Source organism: Stegostoma tigrinum, chromosome 32, assembly GCF_030684315.1.
Source record: "Stegostoma tigrinum isolate sSteTig4 chromosome 32, sSteTig4.hap1, whole genome shotgun sequence".
NCBI classification, from domain to species: Eukaryota; Metazoa; Chordata; class Chondrichthyes; order Orectolobiformes; family Stegostomatidae; genus Stegostoma; species Stegostoma tigrinum.
In genome coordinates, this window is record NC_081385.1 from 37,862,401 (window position 1) to 37,886,822 (window position 24,422).

Genomic DNA, 24,422 nt, shown 5'->3' on the forward strand with positions numbered 1-24,422 from the left:
GTGAGCTGTTAATAGGAGATGGAGCCGAGACAGACAGACAGACAGACACATGAAAGGGTTGGTAAACAAGGTGCTTATGGACAGCAGGCCAAGACAGTAAAAAAGCTGAACAAGTGATAGTAAGAGCTTAGAGTAGAAGATGGGATGGCTGTGCTGAATGCATCCCATATAATGTGATAATGTGCCTAAGGAAGAGGTGAAAATGGGTCACTCTGCTAAAAGCAACCCATTCCATAACATGATAACAAAGTGTGGAGCTGGATGAACACAGCAGGCCAAGCAGCATCTCAGGAGCACAAAAGCTGGCGTTTCAGGCCTAGACCCTATTATCACTGATATAATTTTAACTATTCCATAACAGAACTGAGTGTGGGAGTGGGTAAAAACATGGAAGAGGGAACCAGGCTCTGATGTTATCAAACTCAGTGTTGGGTCCTCTGCATTTACACCGTACCATCAAACAAATACAGGACAGGTACAGCAAGGTCTTAAATATGGAGTTAATCTTGCCCTCTATTTTTTTAGTACAGCTCACATCCATATTGTACATGCACTTTACAGTCAGTTTTTCATTTGGTTCCATTGAAAATTTTCTTTTTCTCACATGGTCATTTACTTTAAAAATACCCTCAAATTTGATGAATGCAAAGAACCAAATGTGACAAAATGAAAATATTTCTGTGCAAAATGGTGATGATCCAGAATGCTCTGCCTGGAAAGGTTCAATTTTCACTTTCAATATTTAAAGATGAACATTTTGTAGCTGACAGCAAAAGGGCAGTGAAGTGAGATTAGCTGATTGCCTCTTGCAGAAAGGCAGCACAGAGATGATGTGCTGAGACTATTTGGTGATTCTATGATTTAGCCACTCACTGACCACAAATGGAGTTACATTTGAAACAGCTGGTTTCACACTAAGATTTCTGAAGACATGAAACAAAAATTGTACATTTGGGTTTTTTTTAAAATCTGGATCATATTTAGTTGCTGTGACCAGAACAGTCATTCTTCCATGTCCTGTTTGGAGGAGAGCAAGTGCAGCAGTCCCCACACTAATAGCTTCAATGCTTGGGTTGCTAATTGAGATCATACTCTAAGACACTACATTCCTATCATATTCCCAATATGCCAATATCATACTAGTAGGGAGGCAGCTGGAATGGCAACAAAAGTCGAGCCTGATATACATTCCAGCAGTTTGTAACCAACAGCATTAATGCTCATTAGGTTAACGAAGATTGAAGTCCCTCACAATTACTGTTTCCCCATGTTGCAATCACCTCTAATTTAATGGACTAAAACCTCACGCTACATTTTCATTTCTGTTTCATGGTCTGTAAACAACTTTCACCAATCTCTGCTACATTTTTTTTTCCACCAAAACTAATTCTACATTCTGATCTTCTGATCCAAGATTTTCTCTCACTCATATGCCAACCTCATCCTTTAACAATACCAGTCTCCTTTTCCTGATTTGCAGATAAATAACTCCCAGAAATCTTTACTGCCCTTGCCAATTCTGTAATACACCCAGCCAAGCTAATTCTACTTCCTCACCTTCTGATCGAATATCTTCTCTCACTAGCATGCTTATTTCATCCTTTATGAATAGTGCTACCCAATCTCCCTTTCCTGTTTGCCTATCCATCCTATATTGAATACTCTTGAATGTTCATTTCCTAACCAATATCACCCTGAAACCACACTCCATGACAGCACTAGGATAGTCCATGTTTATTTGTGCAGACACTTCATCTACTTTGTCATGAATGCTCTGTGCATTCAGATGGAATGTCTTTGATCTTACTTTTGTAACATTTTTCCATACTTTAAGCAGCTTCTCATTTTGCTTACTGGTTTTCATTCTACTATTACCAGCTTTGTTTCTTTCCTATGAATCAGAAACAGGGACATTACCACTGTGCCATAACAGCCCTTCACTTGACCCTGCGAGTACACTTGCTAATGTAAAACCTTTGTATCTGATCTAGATGAGCACTTCACAGAGTACTGAGGAACTGTTGCACTTTTCCAAGCGTTACATTTTTTCGCTGAGATTTTGAAGGAATAACTCATTCTGATGGTACAGGTTGGTGACATGAATGAAAAACTGGTGAGTAGACAGGAGACAGAGAGCGGGGATAATGAACATACACACGAGTGGGGTGTTCATGAACAATCTGTTTTGGTGCCGCAACTATGGTTAAAATGATTGGTTAGAAAGAAATAATTCCCTCTGTGGCTTAGTCTAGAATAATTAACACTAATGAATTTGGGATGAAGTCAAGAAGCATTTCATCAGTCAGACTTCAACAAAATGTCTCCAAGAAGGCTGTTGAGGCTGCAATTAATGAAACATTTTACAAAGGAAACTGGTAGATTTTTGTTACCAAGAGTACGATGAAATAGGGTGCAAAAAACACACTTTCGGGAAGATGTGAAGACATTGGAGAGACGAGATTCACAAGAATGGTTCCAGGGATGAGACACTCAGTCATGAGAATAGATCGGAGAAGTTGGGGCTGTTTTCCTTGGAGGAGAGAAGGCTAAGAGGTGGTTTTAAACATCACGAGAGGTCTGGACAGAATTATTACAGAGGGACCGTTCCTGTTCATAAAAGGATTGAGAAACAGATTGCACAGATTGCAAGTATTTTCCAAAGTGACAAAAAAACCGTTTTCATACAGTGACTGGTTCAGGTCCAAATGCACTGCCGGGAAGTGTGATGAGACAGGTTCAATTGAGGCATTCAGGAGGGAACTGGATGCTCATTCAATAGAAACAATATGGAGGGCTACACGGAATAGGTAGGAGATTGGCGCCAAATTAAAATGTTCATACATAATGGCCTCCTTTGCACCATAACAATTCTGTGAATCTGGCAGGTACGGATCTACTCAATGACTGAATATATTCAAAGGACTGAATGGCCTCTTCAAGTTCATGTGTTACATTATGAAATACTTTTTCCACATTCTGACAAAGGTAACCTTGAGGTTCATTCAAGATACTCTTAGAGTTCTTACGTTAACAGTTTCCAAATTTTAGTAATATTCATTTCTGCCCAGTGACAGGGACTTGTTGCATTTTTTGAGCGGTCACTCAGGGGTCACTGAAGAGGAATTCAATGTTATACACAATAGTGAGGAAATGAGACAGGAACAGAAACAGATTCTGAGCTGGCAGTACTGTAATTAGCTGAGCTTCTGGGAAAACAGCAAAAGTACACAGATTCTGATTAGGGGTCTCAATGATGACAGCTGGATGGCTCTGTGCCATTAGAAATTAGGAAAGGGTCTAACAATTAGTCGACAGCTAAGTGTTGGAGTCAGGATGCAGAAGAAATACTGGGGAACTGAGAAAATGGAAAGGTCATGGGCTCTGTAAAGGAGCTTGGAGAAAAACCCAGGAGCAGGACTGGCTTGGTGAGGCTACTTTCTGGAGAAGAGAGAGAGTTATGTTTTTGGAATGAGTAATGAGTACCGGAGTGAAATTTTGGATTTCACGGAAGCTCAGTTGAGTGATTACACAGAACAGGAGGCAAAAAAGACTGAGCAACTCACAGGGAGCTTCAAGGTGAGATCAGCAAAACTGCAGAACTGTGATTCCTGTGAGGTTTAATGATATTCAATAACCCAATTGGTCATTAATGAACCGCTGAGAAATCAGTGGGATCTGCCATGATCACATTTGCTAATTGATGAGCACTGCGTGGTATTCAGTTACAATCTACTATGCATATTTATTACATGTTAATTATGTGTGTTAGAAATAAGCTGTATTTCTTACAGGTTGTATTAATTTGCTAATGTTGCATGGTAAAGTTTATTGTTATTTACGTAAAACTGTGAAATCTTGTGTCATTATTCTCTAAGAACTCCAGGTCACTGACCACTCTCCCCACTCCAGGTCACTGATCCTCATCACACAGAGGTCCCCACAATAGATTTCCTCAGGGCTAGGCTAATTCAAATGCACTCTGTGAAGCTGTGTACATTTACTCAAGTGCAGGATACATAGCAGCTCATCCTAGATCAGCATGCTTTGGTCACACTGACTACAGGTCAGTTTTTTGGCCACCACAAAGAGAAGGTTGGTATTAGCCAGTCTCTGGGCATGGTAAAAAAAAGTGTGACAAAACAGAAAGATTCACCGACAACCTGCAGGAGTTGCTCTGATAAAACCATGTGTAAATGTTGACTTTGAAACTTCACCAAATGGACAAAATCAATAATGAAAAGATCCCCGTCACATTCAAAACCTGAAAAGTCAATCCGAGTCAAAAAGACTATGAATGGTTGAGATCTCCATTCTCTTAAGCAGACGGGGCCCACAAGAATAATTTACTTTAGATTTCTTGACATGGGAAATCGCCTTCTTGCAGAACTCTTTCCTAAGCCTTGACTCCAGATGGTGCCAACTGTTGTCCATAATGGGTTGGGTTGAGATGAGACCAGACATAAATTGGGCCCTTGTTGTAAGATAGTCCTTAAAACCTGTCAAATTGTAGCATTAAAACCGACTTCCAGTTGTCATAATAGCAATTAAGACACAACGGGCTGAATGACCCCCTTCTGTGTTGTGACCTTTCTAATGATTCTATATTGCCCTGATGGTACGTAGCAGTAATTCTCCCAGCCATAGCCCGCACCTGCATTGGCTGTTTCCCTCTGAAAATACTCTCCCTTCTACCTTACTGGCCCTTACTTGGCCAGTAAATAAACTATGCTTAACTGTGGTGACTTGTTACACACCAAACTGGTGATATTGTGGTCAGTGAAGAAGCTTACCTAGGATTACAAAGAGATCTTGATCAATTGGGCCAATGGTCCAGGAGGGGACAGATGGTATTTAATTTAGATAAATGTGAGGTGTTGCATTATGGTAAAACAAACAAGGACAGGACTTATACAGTTAATGGTAGGGCCCTAGGAAGTGTTGTTAAACAGAAAGTCATAAGGGTTCAGGTACAGAGATCTTTGAAATTTGCATCATAGGTAGTCAGGATTTTCCCAATGGTAGGGGAGTTCAAATCTAGAAGGCATACTTTTAAGGTGACAGAAGAAATATTTAAGAGAGACCAGAGGGTCAAATTTTTCCATTCAAAGGGTGGTTCATATGTTGAATGAACTGCGATTGGAAGTGGTCAACGCAGGTACAGTTGCAACATTTAAAAAACATTTGGACAGGTGCATGAATAGGAAAGGTTTAGAGAGATATGAGCTAAACAGAGGCAAATGCAGGCAAAAGTTTGGGAAATTTGGTTGGCGTAAATGAATTGGACCAAAGGGTCCGTTTCCATGATGTATTACTCTCTGACAAGAAAGCCCCCATGGGACTCACACTTTGTCTACTTTTTGAAAGTGCCACTTGTCCCTAAACAGATTGTAACATGAATTTGGTGGCAAGACCAGGGATCGTAACAATTCCAAATGATCACAAAGGACTATTCAAAGAGCAGTAAGTTTCCTAGCTGTCTTGGCCAACATTCTTTGCTCAATGCAATAAAAGGTGATGAACAGCTACGTCTACAAATGGCAGTGGTAGGAAAGGCCTTTGAGATTTCTAAAGATGAATAGAGAACCAAATAAATGCTGATGTGTTAGACAGCAGCTCTCCATTTGCACCAATGCCCTCAGGAAGAGAAATTAAATGATTTCCACAGGATATCCACAGGGAAGGATCCTCCTCAATATTTCTCACATTAGTAAGCATAAAGGACTGAGCCACCGACAACAGATTGTAGTGGCTGTAATGAGGTTAGCCAGATGGATCTCATTGAATATGAGTTCCCTGATGGGGCTATTAATCCAGTCCAAATAGGAAGCCCTGGCTGGCAGTCAAAAACAGGAGCATTGCTCTGAGGGGGCTGGATGAGTGTCAAGACCTTTCCACATGTAAAAAGAGTGACTTGGTGATGGGATACTGGCTTCTGTGGAGTTCTTTCACAGATCTCAGCTCCGATTCAGTTAAATTGACTCTGCCTAGTCTACTGTCATTACAGTTCCAAAAATTTGTCTGCATTTGAGAGACTTGAACAATTGGTTCTAAATGAAAAATTCTGGCTGGCTAAGTGCTCTGTACAGACAATTTTTGGATAGAAGAAATTATAATTTTCATTTACTAGATTATACAGCTAGTGTGTCGGTTTTATATATATAGGAAAGGAGAGGAAGATGTGTACAGACTCGTGACAAGATGGTTCATGATTGGAGTCTCTCTTTGCCTGAGTTATGACAGCCACTTACAGTAGTTGCGAAAGGATCCCCAGGTGCTAGGAAGGTATGTATGCTGTACAGAAGCTGTAGGTTGTTGCTGTAACACTGGGTTTTGTGTTGATGTTCCGCCCTGTATCTGAGAAGGACTGAGTTCTTGTGGTGGTTGTGAAGAAGGGCTCAGTGGCTGACCTCCTCCAGTCTACAATGAAACACACATTTCCAAGAGAATGAGAACATCAGTTAACAAACAGAAATTGCTACACAATCTAAAGTAGTGCTCATAGTACTGAGAATACGCTTTCATTTAAGTTTGTCAGATTCTTGACCTAAGTAGGCTGTGATAGAGGCTGGAGGAAACTCTTTGGAACAAACAGGTCAACAAAATCCTGAGTACTGAGAGGTATTGCTCCATTATATATAATTTTTTGAAGAACTCGGAATAATTGTAAACTTCTGAATTTCAACTCTAAATGCTTGTGAATAACAAAAACTCACAGTCTCTTTGCTGCTCGGTGTAAACAGAGATCCCTCAACCCTGAACATTATGAGGTGTACAGTATGGCTGCCACCAGAGCATGGTCAGTTCAACAACATTTACTTTCAGATTCAGCCCTGAGGAATGTCCTGCACCCTCAGACTGATGTTACTGAGCATCCTTCTGATGAAGGGTCTAGGCCCGAAACGTCAGCTTTTGTGCTCCTGAGATGCTGCTTGGCCTGCTGTGTTCATCCAGCCTCACATTTTATTATCCTTCTGACCTAGATGTTTTTATTCTTTTCACAACACGGGAGGGAGTCAATTCCTGGTCACAGTTCTGGGAAGACTTTCACTTGGAGGATGATATTTCAGAGCATCATGGTACTTTTTGGTCAGACTCTTTCAAGTCAAGTTGTTGTGAAAGACTCTACAAAAATGGGGTAAGAAGGAGGAACATATTTAAGACGTTCATTTTTTTGAAGAAAGGTCAGTTTGCTCATTCAATTAACCCCTGGAGGGGATTCACCTCATCATTGTGAACTATGCAGAAAATGGTAATTTCCAAGAGGGAAAACGTTCAAAAGAAATGACGGATTATATGTAGGTTACCGTTTCTAGTCAAGGATTTATAGCTGCTCCAGATAAGATACCATTAACCATGGCATGCAAATCTCAAGAGCTAGCTAGGCTCTGAAGACTTGGCAATGAGAATTGATGCTCATGTTTTGCTGCTGCTCAGTTGGAGGAAGCATCTTTTGGACAATATGTTCAAATGTGACCTAAATACTGTCAAAGCACTATGTAAGGAAGTTTTCCCAGTGATATTCATCCCTTAAAACTGGATAACTGACAGTCACCTCATGACTACAGAACACTGGACATACTTAAATCGATTGCTTGGTCAGAGGCCTCGCTGATGATGTTACCTAGCAGGGTGACAAAACGTCTGAACGAAAACAAGCCAGCTTGGCCATAACAAGCCTCACTCATAACTCGAGCTATAAATCTTTGCTAAAACTTTAACTGATTGCTGTGATTACCTGCAAAGCAATGTTACAAATAACATCTCTGTGAAGAGCTTTGTAATATCCCAAGCATTTGAAAACAGCTACAGAAATGTAATATTTGCATCAACTCTAAATAAGCCCTTGCATAACTGAAGATAAGCTCCTAGAGTATGGCAGTTTCTGCTCCCTGAGCGCCCTCAGATGTTCAGATCTGAGTGAATGTACCAATGACCTACACTGATACACCATACAGTTCATAAGTACTCCATAGGTGCACAGTAAAACTGGGTGCATGAAAACTGTAATACAATTTCTTGATCTAGTGGAGCTGTAAAATAAATTAAATGGAATTTGTATGTATTTAGTACATTATCACATCTTGTCCCATAGCTCCTTAAAAACATTCAAGGACACTGAATGTGGAAAAATACAACAATACAGGAATGGGCCCTTCAGCCTACGATGTTGTGCCAAGCATGATGCCAAATTAAGCTAATCCCTTCTGCCTACCCTTGGTCCATATCTCTCCATTTCTTGCATATTTATGTGCTTATCTGAAAAACTCTTAAACACCCCTATAGTATCTGCCTCCTCCACCATCACCACCACTGTACTGTGTCCCAGGCTCCTACCACTGTGTATAAAAACTGCTCCTCACATCTCCTTTGAACTTTCCTGCACTCACCTTTAATGCATGCCCTCTAATATTAGACATTTTAGCTCTGGGAAAAAGATTCTGACCGTGAACCCTATCTCAGAATTGTATAGATTTCTACCAAGTCTCCCCTCTGCCTCCGCCCCTCCAGAGAAAACAACCCGAGCGTTTCTAGCCGCCCCTTAGGGCTCATACCCTCTAATCCGGGCAGCATCCTGGTAAACCTCTTTTGCATTCTCTCCAAAGCCTCCACAGCCTATCTGTAATGTGGTAGCTCGAATTATGCAATATTCTAAGTGTGGCTAACTAAAGTCTTATAAAGCTGTAACATGACATCCTGACTCTTGCACTCAATTCCCTGAGCAATAAAGGCAAGCATATCACTTGCATCCACTTCAATGCTCTTCAAGAGTCCCAATACCACTTCTTTCTTGATCTCAAGATTCTGTAGCATATTAGCATGCTCCAAACAAATCTCACCATCCTCCATATCCTTCTCCTGGGTGAATACTGACACAAAGCACTCATTTAGGGTCTCACCCACATCCTCTGCCTTGAAGCACAAGTTCCCCACTTTATCCTCGAATGGTCGTAACTTCTCCCTAGACATCCTCTCATTTTTAATGTATCTATAGAATGCCGTTGGATTCTCTTTAACCCTACTTGCCAAGGTCATTTCATGGCCCTTTCTTGCTCTCCTAATGACCTGTTTGAGTTCCTTCCTGTTTTCTTCAAATTCTTCACTGGCCCAGTCTGATTTTAGCTTCCGAAACCTTACATATGTTTCTCTACTCCTTTTGACTAAACTCTTAACCTTCCACATTATCCAAGGTTCCCTTACCTTGCCATCCTCATCCTTCCTCCTTACTGGAACATGTTGGTCCTGAACTCGGATTCGTAGTTCTTTAGACAATTCCCACATGTCAGATGTGGACTTGCCTGATAACTGCTCCTCCCAATTATAGAACATTACAGCACAGTACAGGCCCTTCGGCCCTCGATGTTGTGCCGACCTGTGATACCGATTAACGCTCCCTAGCACCTGCCTAGTACCGACATAATTTGCCTTCGCCCAATTTAGTCCCTTCTCGCAAGGTCCTGACTTATCCTTATTATTCATTACCTTCAAAGTGCTTTTACTGCTATTTAGGAAAACGTTGGCCTGTTTCCTGGCTAGGAGGATGCATTGTTTGGTTAATGTGGGCAGACAACACTTGTGTTCTGTTTTAGGAAATCATGGCAGATATTTAGTGTGTCCATCTGTAAAGGACAGTCAAGCATTCACTGTACACCCCATTGTGGGCATTTTGATTCAAGATACAAACGAACAGATGGAGCAAAATAACTTCTTATGCTCATCAAATGGGACATTTTGAGGACATGTGCCAAAGACACAAACTGAAACCTGAGGCACAGGGCTTGACTTAAAATAGTATGAGTGTAGAAAGAGCAGAATAGTAAGTCCTGTTCCTGGTCAGCTTGTTGAGTAGAAGAGCAAGGCAATGACGCTGAACTTGGATAAGGCGCTGGTTAGAGTTTAGCTGGAGTACTGTGTTCAGTTGTGGGCACCACATCACAGGAAAGATGTGAATGCAGAACAGTGACAAAAACAGAGCCAGGAATAAGACACCAAGATAACAAAAAGTGTGGAGCTGGATGAACACAGCAGGCCAAGCAGCATCTCAGGAGCACAAAAGCTGATGTTTCAGGCCTAGGCCCTTCATCAGAGAGGGACACTTCTGCTATGAGGATAGACTGAAGAAGTTGTGACTGTTTCCCTTGGACAGAAGGCAGTTGACAGGAGATTTGACAGAGGTGATCAAAATCATGAGTAGGCTGGATACAGTTGATTGGGAGAAGCTATTCCCACTCATTAAAAAAACACAAGAATGAGATGTCATAGATTTAGTACCAACATAGATGTGCAAAAGAAGCAGAGGTGATTTAAAGAAAAACCCTTTCGCAGTGAATAGTTAAGGTATGCAACGTTACTGCCTGGAAACATGGTGGAGGCAGGTTCAATTGATGCATTCAAGAGGGTACTCGAAGATTATTTGGATATAAACAGTGTGAGAGAATTAAAACAGGAAATTGGCACGAGGTAACAGTGCTCATCTGAAGAGCCGCCGCAGGCATGATGGACCGATTGACCAGCTCTGCACCATAACAATTCTGTGATTGTGTGAACATTTTCCACTTCACCTGCAAGAAAGGGATTGTGCACTGTTACCTGGGACCCAGTGGGGGCTATGGAAGTGGACTGATCGGGCACCTGGACATGCTGGACTTGAACGGAGTGCTGGCTGAAAGCATGAGGATCATGCAGCTGACTGACGTCCACTGTCGAATGCTGATTCTGCTGGGGAGAGGATGCCTGAAATGAAGTGGGAACAGAAGGACAAATTAATCTTCATACAATCTGTTAGAAATAACGAGGCATCACTTCATGTTGTGACCATATTAACACTCTGTGTTCTAAAATGAGGATTGTTTTGTTCTGGATAACATAGTGTGGAGCTGGAGGAACACAGCAGACCATGCAGCATCATAGGGGCAGGAAAGCTGACATTTCGGGCCCAGACCCGATGAAGCTTAGCCTGCTGTGTTCATTCAGCTCCACACTTTGTTATCTCGGATTCTCCAGCATCTGCAGTTCCCATTATCTCTGATCACAATTTCGGGTTGTAACCCTTCTTCAGACTTTCCTGCTCCTCTGATGCTGCCTGGCCTGCTGTATTCCTCCAGCTCCACACGGTTATCTCTGACGCCAGCATCTACAGTTCTTACTATCTCTGATTGTTTTATTCTACATTTCTGACAGAAGGCACCAAATCTTCTCAGAATACAGATGGATAAACTCTAGACCAACTAAAAAGGTTGACCATAGGACTGATGCCTCATTAGAGAAAGACTACTAGGGGTTTAACCTGAAAGACAACATACCTCAGGCCAGGGGTGAGGTTGAGAAGATGGGACCTCAGCTGTTGTGGGTATTGAACCCATGCTGTTGGCATCACACTGAATCACAAAATATCCATCCAGCCAACTGAACGAACCAACTCCTTCTTTCTGAACTAATATACAATGGTAATGTAAGCCAATTCATCAGGGTAGTGCACGGGTGGGAATTTGATCAACAGAGTTGACAGCAAGCTGTAATGCAAAAGGCTTGCTGACTCATTCTGTGCACTTCACCCTCAAAGTACTTCCGGACTTGAACTTAAAGTACTGGGCGTGGGTCAGCAGCTGGTTGGTTGAAAAAGAAAGTCTCTTCTGAGGATGATGGCGCAAGGAGAAGCAAAGGGCACCTCCTCGAGAAAGAAAATCTTAGAAAACAGGAGTAGGAGAAGGTATGCAGCCTGTGATCTAGCTCCACCATTCAACACAATCGTGGCTGATCCTCTCTCTTCACGACAAACTCCTGCTGTTTCTCATCCCCTCAATACCTTTAGACTTCAGAAATCAATGTATTTTTTTTTCCTTAAATATATTCAGTAACTCACACTCCCTTGCCTTTGGTGATACAGAATTCCACAGATTCACCACTCTCCAGGTAAAAATTTCTTTTCTCATTTCAGTCCAAAATGACTAACCACATACCATAGAGGAGAGGAATGGAGGACCCTGTGGTGGGCAGTCCACTGTATCTACTGGACCCTAAGACTTCAACAGAAAGGAAAATACATTGCATTTATCATATTCTTAAGTGATAACATTGGTTTGTTTCTAAGGTTTAAGTTTGTGCAGCAAATGAGAGAGAAAGCCAATTAATTAAGCATATTAATTGTAATTATTATTAGGGGACTTAACTGGGGGGGGGGGGGGGGGGGAGGGTGCTTGATGTGATCGACAAGGACTTGAAGTGGGCAGAACGGTCAAGAAAGTAAGAGCAGAGGTGAGCACCACAGTGGACAGAGTGCTTTATTTGTCACTCCAAGCACATTTTGATTTAGCCCCTTCCTATTCCCGCTCCCTCCCCACACTTTTGATAGTCTGTATTGTCCATAATGGGCTTTGCTGTATTGGTGGTGGTTAGTAGTTTTAAAAACAGCAAAAACATTCACAGTGATTTGGTGGTGGGACAGTTGCTCAGCTGTGTGTCATGGCACTTCAGGATACACTGAAAACAAGTAAGACTCATGTGATCAAAGGCAAAGTGGCACGCTGGATCCAAAACTGGTTGAGAGGCAAGAAGCAGAGGGTGATGGTAGAGAGATGTTTCTTTGACTGGAGGTTTGTTTACAGTAGAGTTCCACATGGCTTGATACTGGGGCTTTTGCTGTTTGTAGTGTACATTAATGATCTGGACTTAAATATGGGGATATATCAAGAAGTTTGCAGATAAGATGAAGATTGGTACTATGGTATGTAGAGATGAGCAGAGCTAAAAACTGCAGGAGGATAGAATTGAACTGGTCAGTTGGGTAGAGCAGTGGTAAACAGAACTTAACCCCTCATGCACTGAGGGAGGGATAACAAGGCGAGGAATTAGATTATGTAAGATAAGAATCTGGAAAGTACTGATGATCAGACGGATCTTGGTGTGAAGATAGCAGGGCAGGAAGATAAGATGGTTAAGAAGCATGTGAGATACTTGCCTTTGTTAGCCAAATCATGGAATATGAGATTATTGGCAGGGTTTGATTGTCATAGAGAGGGTGCAGAGAAAAGTTAGCAGGATGCTGCCTTGTCTGAAGAATCTGAGCTAAGAGAAGAAGCACTGGATAGAACATAGAACATAGAAAAGGACAGCACAGTACAGGCCCTTTGGCCCAAGATGTTGTGCCGAGGAATATTCCTAATCCAAAAATAAAATAACCTAACCTACATTCCCCTCAATTCACTGCTGTCCATGTGCATGACCAGCAGTCGCTTAAATGTCACTAATGACTCCACTTCCATGACTACCACTGGCAAACTATTCCATGTGCTCACAGCTCTCTGGGTGAAGAACCTCCCTCTGACGTCTCCTCTATACCTTCCTCCTAACACCTTAAAATTATGACCCCTCGTGGCAGTCAATCCTGCCCTGGGGAAAAGTCTCTGGCTATCGATGCTATCCATGCCTCTCAATACCTTGTACACCTCGATCAGGTCACCTCTCTTCCTCCTTCTCTCCAGAGAGAAAAGTCCGAGCTCAGTCAACCTCTCCTCGCAAGACAAGCCCTCCAGTCCAGGCAGCATCCTGGTAAACCTCCTTTGCACCCTCCCCAAAGCCTCCACATCTTTCCTATAATAGGGCGACCAGAGCTGGACACAATATTCAAAGTGTGGTCTCACCAGGGTTTTGTAGAGCTGCAGCATAACCTCACGGCTCTTAAACTCGATCCCCCTGTTAATGAAAGCCAAAACACCAAATGCTTTCTTAACAACCTTATCCACCTGGGTGGCAACTTTGAGGGAGATATGCACTTGAACACCAAGATCCCACTGTTCCTCCACACTGCCGAGATTCCTGCCTTTAATCTTATATTCAGCATTTAAGTTCGACCTTCCAAAATGCATCACTTCGCATTTATCCAGGTTGAACTCCATCTGCCATTTCTCAGCCCAGCTCTGCATTCTGTCAATGTCTCGCTGAAGCCTGTAGTAGCCCTCCATACTATCAACGGCACCTCCAAGCTTTGTGTCATCTGCAAACATACTAACCCACCCCTCAACCTCCTCATCCAAGTCATTTATAAAAACTACAAAGAGCAGAGGCCCAAGAACAGAGCCCTGCGGGACACCACTCAGCACTGACCTCTAAGCAGAATACTTACCATCTACAACCACTCTCTGCCTCCTGTCAGCCAACCAATTCTGAATCCAGACAGCCAAATCACCCTGTATCCCATACCTCCTGACTTTATGAATGAGCCTGCTGTGGGGAACCTCATCAAATGCCTTGCTGAAGTCCATGTACACCACATCCACTGCTCGACCCTCATCAACCTGTCTCGTGACTTCCTCAAAGAACTCAATAAGATTTGTAAGGCATGACCTGCCCCTCACAAAGCCATGCTGACTCCCTTTAATCACGCTATGCTTTTCCAAATAAATCCTATCCCTCAGAATTCTTTCCAAAACCTTGCTGACCACAGACGTAAGACTGGCTGGTCTGTAATTTCCACGGATTTCCCTATTCCCTTTCTTGAAGAAAGAGGAACAACATTTGCCTCCCTCCAATCTTCCGGTACGACTCCCGTGGAGAGTGAGGAAGCAAAGATCTTCGCCAGCGGCTTAGCAACCTCCTTTCTCGCTTCCCGGAGCAACCTAGGATAAATCTGGTCTGGCCCTGGGGACTTATCAATCTTGAATGTTTGCCAAAATTTCCAGCACATCAACTTCCTCAATCTTGATCTGTTCAAGCCGGTTTTCCTGCTCCTCAAAGTTCTCATTCAAAACAAGGTCCCTTTCCTTAGCGAAAACCGAAGAAAAAACTCATTTAGGGCTTCCCCTATCTGCTCAGACTCCACATACAAGTTCCCTACGCTATCCCTGATCAGCCCTACCTCCTCCCTGATCATTCTCTTATTCCTCACGTATGAGTAAAATGCCTTCGGGTTCTCCCTAATCCTTCCTGTCAAGCCTTTCTCGTGCCCCCTCCTGGCCCTCCTCAGTCCACTTTTGAGCACCTTCCGAGCAAGCCTGTAATCCTCTAAAGCTGTGCTAGATCCTTGCTTCCTCCACCTTACGTACGCTGCCTTTTTCTTTTTGACAAGAAGCACCTCTGTACCCATCATCCAAGGCTCCTTAATCTTACCTCTTCTTACCTGTCTCAGAGGAACAAATTTATGCATCATTCACAACAACTGCTCCTTAAACAGCCTCCACATGTCTGCTGTGCCCTTTCTGTGAACAATTGCTCCCAATCTGTACTTCCCAACTCCTGCCTGATAACGTCATGGTTTCCTTTACCCCAGTTAAATATCTTCCCCTGGTAACTGCTCCTTTCCCTTTTCATGGCTATGGTAAATGTGAGGCTGTTGTGGTCACTGTCGCCAAGTGTTCTCCCACCACGAGATCTGACACCTGTCCTGGCTCATTGCCGAACACCAAATCCAAAATGGCCTCCCCCCCTCGTCGGCCTGTCCACATACTGAGTAAGGAAACCCTCCTGAACACACCTGACAAAAACGGCTCCATCCAAACCATCTGCACTAAGGAAGTTCCAATCTATATTGGGAAAGTTGAAGTCACCCATAACAACAGCCCTGCTACGTTTGCACTTTTCAACAATCTGCCAGCCAATGAGTTCTTCGATCTCCCTACTGCTATTTGGGGGTCTGTAGAAAACCCTCAGTGAGGTGACTGCTCCCTTGCTGTTCATAACTTCCACTCATACTGACTCAGTCGACAAACCTTCCTCGGCAACCTCAGCCTATACCACCTCAGCAGACGAGTCCTCAAAAGGTTCTTTCAGCCGCCGTTATACTGTCCTTGGCCAACTAAGCCACACATCCCCCTCTTTTACCACCTTCCCTGACCTTAATGAAAGATCTAAACCCTGGAACCTGCAACATCCATTCCTGACCCTGCTCCATCCATGTCTCTGAAATGGCCACAACATCGAAGTCCCAGGTACCTATCCAAGCTGCAAGCTCACCTACCTTATTCCGGATACTTCTGGCATTAAAGTAGACACACTTCAATCCAGCTTGCTGTCTGCCAGCACACTCCTGTGACAGTGAGGTCCTGACCATTTCCTCCCTATGCTCATCCTCCTGTGTACTAGAACTACACCTCAGTTTCCCATTCCCCTTCTGAGCTAGTTTAAATCCACCTGAATAGCACCAGCGAATTTCCCACCCAGGATATTAGTGCCCCTCTGGTTCAAGTGGAGACCGTCCTGTTTGTAGAGGTCCCACCTTACCCAGAATGAGCCCCAATTGTCCATGTACCTGAAGCCCTCCCTCCTGCACCTTGCCTGCAGCCATGTGTTCAGCTGAAATCTCTCCTTGTTCTTTGCCTCGCTATCACGTGGCATGGGTAACAAACCAGAGATGACCACTCTGTTTGTTCTAGCTCTCACCTTCCACCCTAGCTCCCTGAAATCCTGCCTGACATCCCTATCCCTCTTTCTACCTATGTCGTTGGTGCCTATGTGGACCACGACTTGGGGCTGGTCACCCTCTCCTCTCAGGACCCCAAAGACACGATCCAAGACATCACAGACCCTGGCCCCTGGGAGGCAACACACCGATTGTGAGTCTCTTTCGTTCCCGGCAAACCTTCTATCAGTCCCTCTAACAATTGAGTCTCCAATGACTATCACTCTCTTCCTAACCCCCCTTCCCTTCTGTGCAAGAGGGACAGACTCTGTGCCAGAGACCTGCACCCTACTGCATGCCCCTGGTAAGTCGTCCCCTGCAACAGTATCCAAAACGGTATACTTGTTTTTCAGGGGAACGACCACAGGGGATCCCTGCACTGACTGCTTCTTCCCCGCTTCTAACAGTTACCCAGCTTTCTTCACGCTTAGGAGGTACTACTTCCTGAAACTCTTGTCTATCACTGACTCTGCCTCCCGAATGATCCGAAGTTCATCCAGCTCCCGCTCCAGTTCCCTAACATGGTCTTGGAGGAGTAGAGTTGGATGCACTTCCTGCAGACATATTTGGATGGGACACTAATGGCGTCTGCCTGCACTGCCATCCCTGCTACTCCCCTAAACAGAAAGTAAAACAAAGAGGCTGGGGTTATTTTCTTTGGAGCAGTAAAGGTTAAAGTGGGACTTGATTGATGTGTACAAGGTTACAAGGACCACAGATAGTGTGGATAAGAAGGCACTTTTTTCATTAACAGAGTGGCTACTAACCAGGGGGGCATTGATTTCAGGTTAGAGGTAGAAAGCTAAGAGATGAATTAAGGAGAAATTTGTTCACCAAAAGTGTGGTGGGAGTCAGGAAATCGCTACCTGAAAGGGTGTTTCAGTCAGAAATTCTTGTAACATTTAAGCAGTATTTAGATAGTCACTTGCAATCAAGGGCTATGGGCCAAGATTTGAAAGATGGGGTTAATGTTGTCAGACACATAAATATTGAATGGCCTGCTCCTGTGCTGTAAACATTAACTGGCAAACTTGGTTAGTTGAAAGATCAATAGAGTTGGGTGCCAAACATTGAAGCAGATATTTCAGAATAAACAGGATAGACACAACCCAATGAAAAAGAAAAATTTCAAGAGAAAGACCCACAATTGGAAGTAAACTAAAAAGCATTTAATGATAATAACAAAAAAAAATTTATTCCGTCGGTCAGAAGATCGGACAAATAATAAAACACTGGAAAGAGTGGTTAGAAAGATCAATAAGGAGGGAAAATTAGACAATGAAGGAAAGCTAGCTAGAAATTTAAGAATGGATAAGAAGAATTTTGAGAGATATTTTAAACAGAATAAGTTAACAAGTTGGTCCAATAGAAAGTGAGTTTGCGGAATGAGTAAAAATAGCAAGATGGCAGTTGAATTAAACACATGTTTTACGTTGATCTCACTATTGAGCATCTCAGAAATAGCTACAAATCAGGAAAGGAAATTGAGGGAGGAACGCAACAAGATTACAACAACAGGTAAGAGCTACTGAACAAAGTGTGAAGCTGGATGAACACAGCAGGCCAAGCAGCTTCTCAGGAGCACAAAAACTGACGCTTCGGGCCTAGACCCTTCATCAGAGAGGGGGATGGGGAGAGGGTTCTGAAATAAATAGGGAGAGGGGGGAGGTGGACCGAAGATGGATAACTTCTTCAGGAAGCGGTTTCGCAGTGAAGTTAAAATTGTGCTGCAGAGATAATGGGAACTGCAGATGCTGGAGAATCCAAGATAACAAAGTGTGAAACTGGATGAACACAGCAGGCCAAGCATCTTCCAGGGATGCCTAACCTGAAGAAGTTGTCCATCTTCGGTCCGCCTCCCCCTCTCTCCCTATTTATTTCAGAACCCTTTCCCCATCCCCCTCTCTGAAGGAGGGTCTAGGCCCGAAACGGTCACCTTTTGTGCTCCTGAGAAGCTACTTGGCCTGCTGTGTTCATCCAGCTTCACACTTAGTTATCTTGGATTTTCCAGCATCTGCCGTTCCCACTATCTCTGATCACAAGAGCTACTGAACAAATGGTTAGCACTATGGGGTGACTTATCCTGGGTCCTGTTGAACTTGATCGCAGGGTCTTAATAAAAGTGGCTAGTGAGAGAAATGATGTGTTAACTTTAATTTTTCAAAACTCTTTAGATTCAGGGAAGGTTCTTTTAGACTGTGAAGTATTGATTACAAATTGTTCATCTAAAAAGGGATGGAAACAGAAAGCAGGGGCTGAAATTTTTTATAGGGCACCTAGCTTGGAGCAGCAGCTGGGAAATAGTGTAGCAGAAGGCAGGTCATAATAATCAGTAAGCCTATAAATCCAGTATGAGTGGATAAAGCAGGAAAACCATGAGAATCTACAGCATGGCTCCTGTTGACATCATAATTTCAAAAGTCAAGAGAGGTTCCAGATTGTTGAGTACGGGGGTGGGGCGGGAAGCTGCTAGTTAACCCTTTCTTATCCTACGGGTTTAGAACAATGGGAATTTAGTTACAGTTATCCTTTTCATAATCTTAGTAATAGAATAGGAAGTCTAACACAATAAGACAAAAATTATAACTTAAGGTGTTAATTCCAAATTTAAGAGATATCAGGAGAGACAAGCCGAGTGGAATGAACAGCTTGTCATATGTCGGGAGTCCTGGATGCTGCCAGTGTCCTAGATGACTGCACATGCAAGACATTCTCCCTGCTGCAGAGCTTGGCCAGAGATTGGGGACATGGTGGTGCATCCGTGGATGATGAAAGTTACATGAATAATACATTTAGAGAGGTGATTAAAACATAGCTCAAGGGACTAGAGGAAAGAAGGGAATGGGCGGCCACCAGACAGTCAGGTAGGTAATGCAGGATTCCCCTGGGTCCCATTCACAGATCGGTATTCCATTTTGGAAGCTGATGTGGGTGCTGGTATCTCGGAGGAGAGCGGTCAAAGCCAAGTTCTGGCGCTACAAGCAGCTTGACTGTACGGGGTTGGGTAATAGGGAGGAAGAAGAAAGGAAGAGGTAGGGGGTTCTTTAGTGAGGGGAGCAGACAGATATTTCTGCGGTTGAAGATGTGACTCCAAGGTGGTGTGTTGCCTCCCTGGTGCCAGGGTGAGGGATGTCACTGAATGGCTGCAGAGCATCCTGAAAGGGAGCAGTGATGAGTTAGAGGTCAAGGTACATGTTGATACTGACGAAATGAGCAAAGTGAGAAATGAGGTCTTGCATCAAGAATTCAGGGAGCGAGGCAGAATAAAAAGCAGAACTTCAATGGTCGTACTATCTGGATTACTCCCAGCGCCACATGTTAGTGAGTTTAGAAATACGAAAATAGGACAGATGGATGAGTGTCTCAAGAGTTGGTCTGTGACAGAGGGCTTTAGATCTGGGATCGTTTCTGGGACAGACGGGACATGTACAAACAGGATAGACTGCACAAGAACCACATTGGGACAAACATCCTTGTATGTAGGTTTGTTAGTGCTGTTAGGAAAAATTTAAACTACTCTGGCAAGAGGTAAAGACACACAATATTGATGAAATAGAGACACATCATGCTACAGCAAAGAAAGCAAGTCATGGTGAGTTCAGAAACGTTGAGTGTCAACAGAATAAGGCAAGGCTGGATGATCTTGTCATTAATTCTAAGAGTGTCATCAGTATGACTGATGAGTTAATGGCATGGATTGACATATGATATTCGAGGCATCACTGAAACATGATTGAGGGAAGGGCTGGACTGGCAACCAACTTTTGGGGTATAGGATCTCCAGACATAGGAGAGCGTAAGAGGGGAGGTGGTGTAGCACTATTAATTAAGGAGTCAATTACTACAATAAGGTATGATGATACCCTGAAAGGGTCCTCAACTGGGGTTTTGTGGGTTGAACTTAGGCATGTTAAGGAGGCAGCTACTTTACTGAGAGTGTATTACAGGCCCCCAAAGAGTCAGCAGGTAACAAAGGAGGAACTTCATAGACAGTTGACAGTGTTGTGTAATCGGGTAATTATACTAGGGGATTTCAACTTTCCTGACATAAATTGGGACAGTTACAATGTTAAGGGTTTAAGAGGGGGTAGATTCCTTTAAGTATATCCAGGAGAAGTTTTCGAATGGATTCATGGAAGTCCCAATGAGGGATGGTGTCATGCTGGATCTGGGAAAAGAAGCCAGACAAGCATTCAATGTGGTAATGGGAAAACATTTTAGCAATGGCGACGACAACACAGTATGGTTCCGTTTGTATCAGAGATAATGGGAACTGCAGATGCTGGAGAATCCAAGATGACAAAGTGTGGAGCTGGATGAACACAGCAGGACAAGCAGCATCTCAGGAGCACAAAAGCTGACGTTTTGGGCCTAGACCCTTCATCAGAGGGGGGGATGGGATGAGGGTTCTGGAATAAATAGGGAGAGAGAGGGAGGCAGACCAAAGATGGAGAGAAAAGAAGATAGGTGGAGAGGAGAGTATAGGTGGGGAGGTAGGGAGGGGATAGGTCAGTTCAGGGAAGACAGACAGGTCAAGGAGGTGGGATGAGGTTAGTAGGTAGGAAATGGAGGTGCGGCTTGGGGTGGGAGGAACGGATGGGTGAGAGGAAGAACAGGTTAGGGAGGCAGAGACAGGCTGGGCTGGTTTTGGGATGCAGTGGGGGAAGGGGAGATGCCTCCCTAAACCTGTTCTTCCTCTCACCCATCCCTTCCTCCCACCACAAGCCGCACCTCCATTTCCTACCTACTAACCTCATCCCACCTACTTAACCTGTCCGTCTTCCCTGGACTGACCTATCCCCTCCCTACCTATACTCTCCTCTCCACCTATCTTCTTCTCTCCATCTTCGGTCCGCCTCCCCCTCTCTCCCTATTTATTCCAGAACCCTCACCCCATCCCCCTCTCTGATGAAGGGTCTCGGCCCAAAATGTCAGCTTTTGTGCTCCTGAGATGCTGCTTGGCCTACTGTGTTCATCCAGTTTCACACTTTATTATCATGGTTCAGTTTGTTCTGGACAAACAGAAAGATGGGTTGCAAAAGGCAACTTTGGATTGGTGAGAAGCAGATTTTATTAAAATCAAACAGAAGCTGGCCACAGTTGACTGGGAACAGCTCCTTGCAGTAAGTCTACAGCAGAGCGCTGGGCGGGCATTCAAAAAGGAGCTGGGAAGAGTACAGGTCCAACGTGTACCCTTCAGTGTGAAATGTAACAGCAGTAAGTTCAGAGAACCCTGGACGTCTAGGACAATTCAGGACTGGATAAAGAAGAGGGGTAGGGCTTTTAGCAAACCCAAAGGGAGCAAAAGACATTTGAGGAACATAAGAAATGCAGGAGGGAACTTAAGAAAGCAATTAGAAGAGAAAAAAGGGGAATGGAAGAGGGCTTGTGAATCAGGGATAGAGCAGCGTCCTTTACGGGCTAAGGGGGCAACCTGTGTATGATGCCACAGGATATTAGAAGGGTGTTGAACGAATACATCTATTCAGTCTTCACCTTGGAAAAGGAGAATGTTGGTACCGAATTCAGGAAAAGGGGGTTTGAGACAGGAAGCGGGGAGGCATTGGGGGCTCTGTCAAGCTTAAAAACAGGTTAATTCACTGGCCTGGGTGCATTGCATCCAGGCTACAGTGGGAGGGAGGTAAGGCAAGAAATTGCAAGGGCTCTGACACAAATTTTTCATTCCTCTCTGACCATAGGGGAAGTGCCAGAGGACAGGAGGACGGTTGATGTGGTTCTACTTTTTAAACAGGGGTGATAGAGATAAACCAGGAAATTATAAACTAGTGAATCTTACATCAGTGGTAGGGAAACTATTGGAGAAAATTCTGAAGAACTGAATTTTTACCCACTTGGAAAGGCATAGGTTAATCAGGGATAGTCAGCATGGCTTAGCCAGAGAGAGGTCATGCCTAACAAGTGTGTGTTTGAGGGAAGTTCAGTCGATGTAGTTCGTATGGATTTTAGCAAAGCTTTTGACAACATGGGAAACTGATTGAGAAGGTTAAAGCACATGGAATGGAGGGAAACAAGATGGATGAGAAACTGGCTCAGTAACAGGACACAAAGGGCAGTGGTAGAAGGCCATTTGAGTTACTGGAGGCTAGTGTTCAGCAGTGTATGACAAAGATCAGTACTGGGATCCTTGCTGTTTGTTATATACATAAATAATAGAAATGAACATATGGGAAGAATGTTAAGCAAATTTGTAGATGACATCAAGATTAGTAGCATGGTTAATAATGAAGATGTTTGTTTTACAGGAAGATATAGATGGATTTGTCAGATGAGCAGGCTAGTGGCAGATGGCACTTAACCCTGATAATTGCGAGGTGATGCACTTTGGAAGAAACAACAAGATGCTGGAGTATTTATTGAATGTTAAGACCCTCGGCAGCTTAGAAGAATGGAGGGATCTTGGGGAAATTATTTACAGGTCCCTGAAGTCGGAAGAGCGCATCAATAGGATAGTTCAGAAGACATATAGTGCATTAGCTTTCAGTGGCCATGGCATAGAGTATAACAGCAAGGATGTAATGTTGGAGATGTACAGAGAGATGGTCAGGTCACAGCTGGAGTACCGTGTACAGTTCTGGTCACCTCACTACAGGAAGGACGTGATAGTACTAGAGAGGACCCAGAGGAGGTTCGTGAGGATGTTGCCTGGGATGGAGAAATTGACCTACAAAGGAGAGATGATATAGGCTTGGATTGTTTTCTTTACAGCAGAAAAACTGAGTGGAGGGGAGGGGGCATGACTGGGGTGTATGGGTTATAAGAGGTATGGACAGAGTGAATAGAAAGCAGCTGTTCCACTTGGTTGAGGGGTCAATCATGGGAGACTATGGATTTACGGTAAGGGGCAGAAAATTCAGAAGGGATTTAGGAAAAAATCTTTTTCACTGAGTGGGTAGTGGGAATCCAGAATGCATTGCCTGGGAAGGTGGTGGAGGCTGGAAACCTTACAAGCTTTAAAAAATATTTGGATGAGTACTTCAAATATCATAACATTCAAGGATATGGGACAAGTGCAGAAAATTGGGATTAGCGCACTTTTAGTGTTAAATATGTTGGTGCAGACTCAATGAGCCAAAAGGGACTTTTATGCACTGTTTGAATCTATAAAAGTATAAAACATATCTATCGGCCAGTTAGCTTAACATCCATCATTGGGAAGGGGTTGCAAGCTGTTCTTAAAGTAGTTATAAAAGAGCATTTCAGGATAATTACGCAGAGTCAATATGGTATTGTGAAAGCTAGAATATGCCAACCAGTTTAGTGGAGTACTTTGAAGAAATTATATACGCTTTAGATAAAGGGGAACTTGGATTTATAGAAAGCAGTTAATAAGATGGCACATGAAAAAGTTATTGTGAAAACTAAAAACTAATGTTTTAGAGGTTAATGTAGGAGCACGGATATGAAGAATGGCTGATTGAAAGGAAACAAAGTTGATGTGAATGGGCCTTTTTCTGGTTGAAAAAATGCAATGCCATAGGGTTCAGTGCTAGGCTTCAATGTTTTAAAATAAATAAATGATTTGGACAAAGGGATTGAAGGAATCATTGTTAAATTTGCTGATTACACAAAGATAGGTAGGAAAGGGAGTTGTGAAAAGGATGTAAGGAGATTACAAAGCATTATTGACAGGTTTAGTGATTTGATTTGATTTGATTTATTATTATTGCATGCTCCTAAGTGAAAAGTTTTGTTTTATGAGCAGTACAGGCTACATGGACACACTGATCATACAAGGACATATGAGTGTTTAGACAGAGCAAGGTTACGGCTGCACAGGAGGTGCACAAAAGCAAGAATATTCCTAGATTTGAAATTAGAAAGATCTGTACAGAAGTTTAATAACAGCAGGAAAGAAGCTGCTCTTGAATCTGTTGTTAAGTATGTTTAAGCTTCTGTATCTCCTGTCTGATGGAAGAGGTTGGAAGAGAGTATCACTAGGGTGGGAGGGGTTTTTGACGGTGTTTACAGCCTTTCTGGCAAAGATCCAGCAAGCGGGCAGAGATCTAGCAAA

General features: G+C 43.3%; 1 protein-coding gene across 6 annotated transcripts in view; it reads right to left on the reverse strand.

Annotated features, from left to right (window-relative positions):
* The window catches only part of prdm10 (PR domain containing 10), a 202,691-nt gene that overhangs the window by 10,302 nt on the left and 167,967 nt on the right, over positions 1–24,422 (reverse strand). For 5 of the 6 annotated variants that reach the window (XM_059638988.1, XM_048562394.2, XM_059638986.1 and 2 more), the window contains 2 exons: positions 10,588–10,731; positions 6,249–6,417 (listed from right to left, as the gene is read on the reverse strand). In XM_059638988.1, coding sequence (XP_059494971.1) covers positions 6,249–6,417; positions 10,588–10,731 — 313 coding nt within the window. The remainder of the gene's footprint in view (positions 1–6,248; positions 6,418–10,587; positions 10,732–24,422) is intronic. The other variant, XM_048562397.2, reaches the window with a different exon arrangement.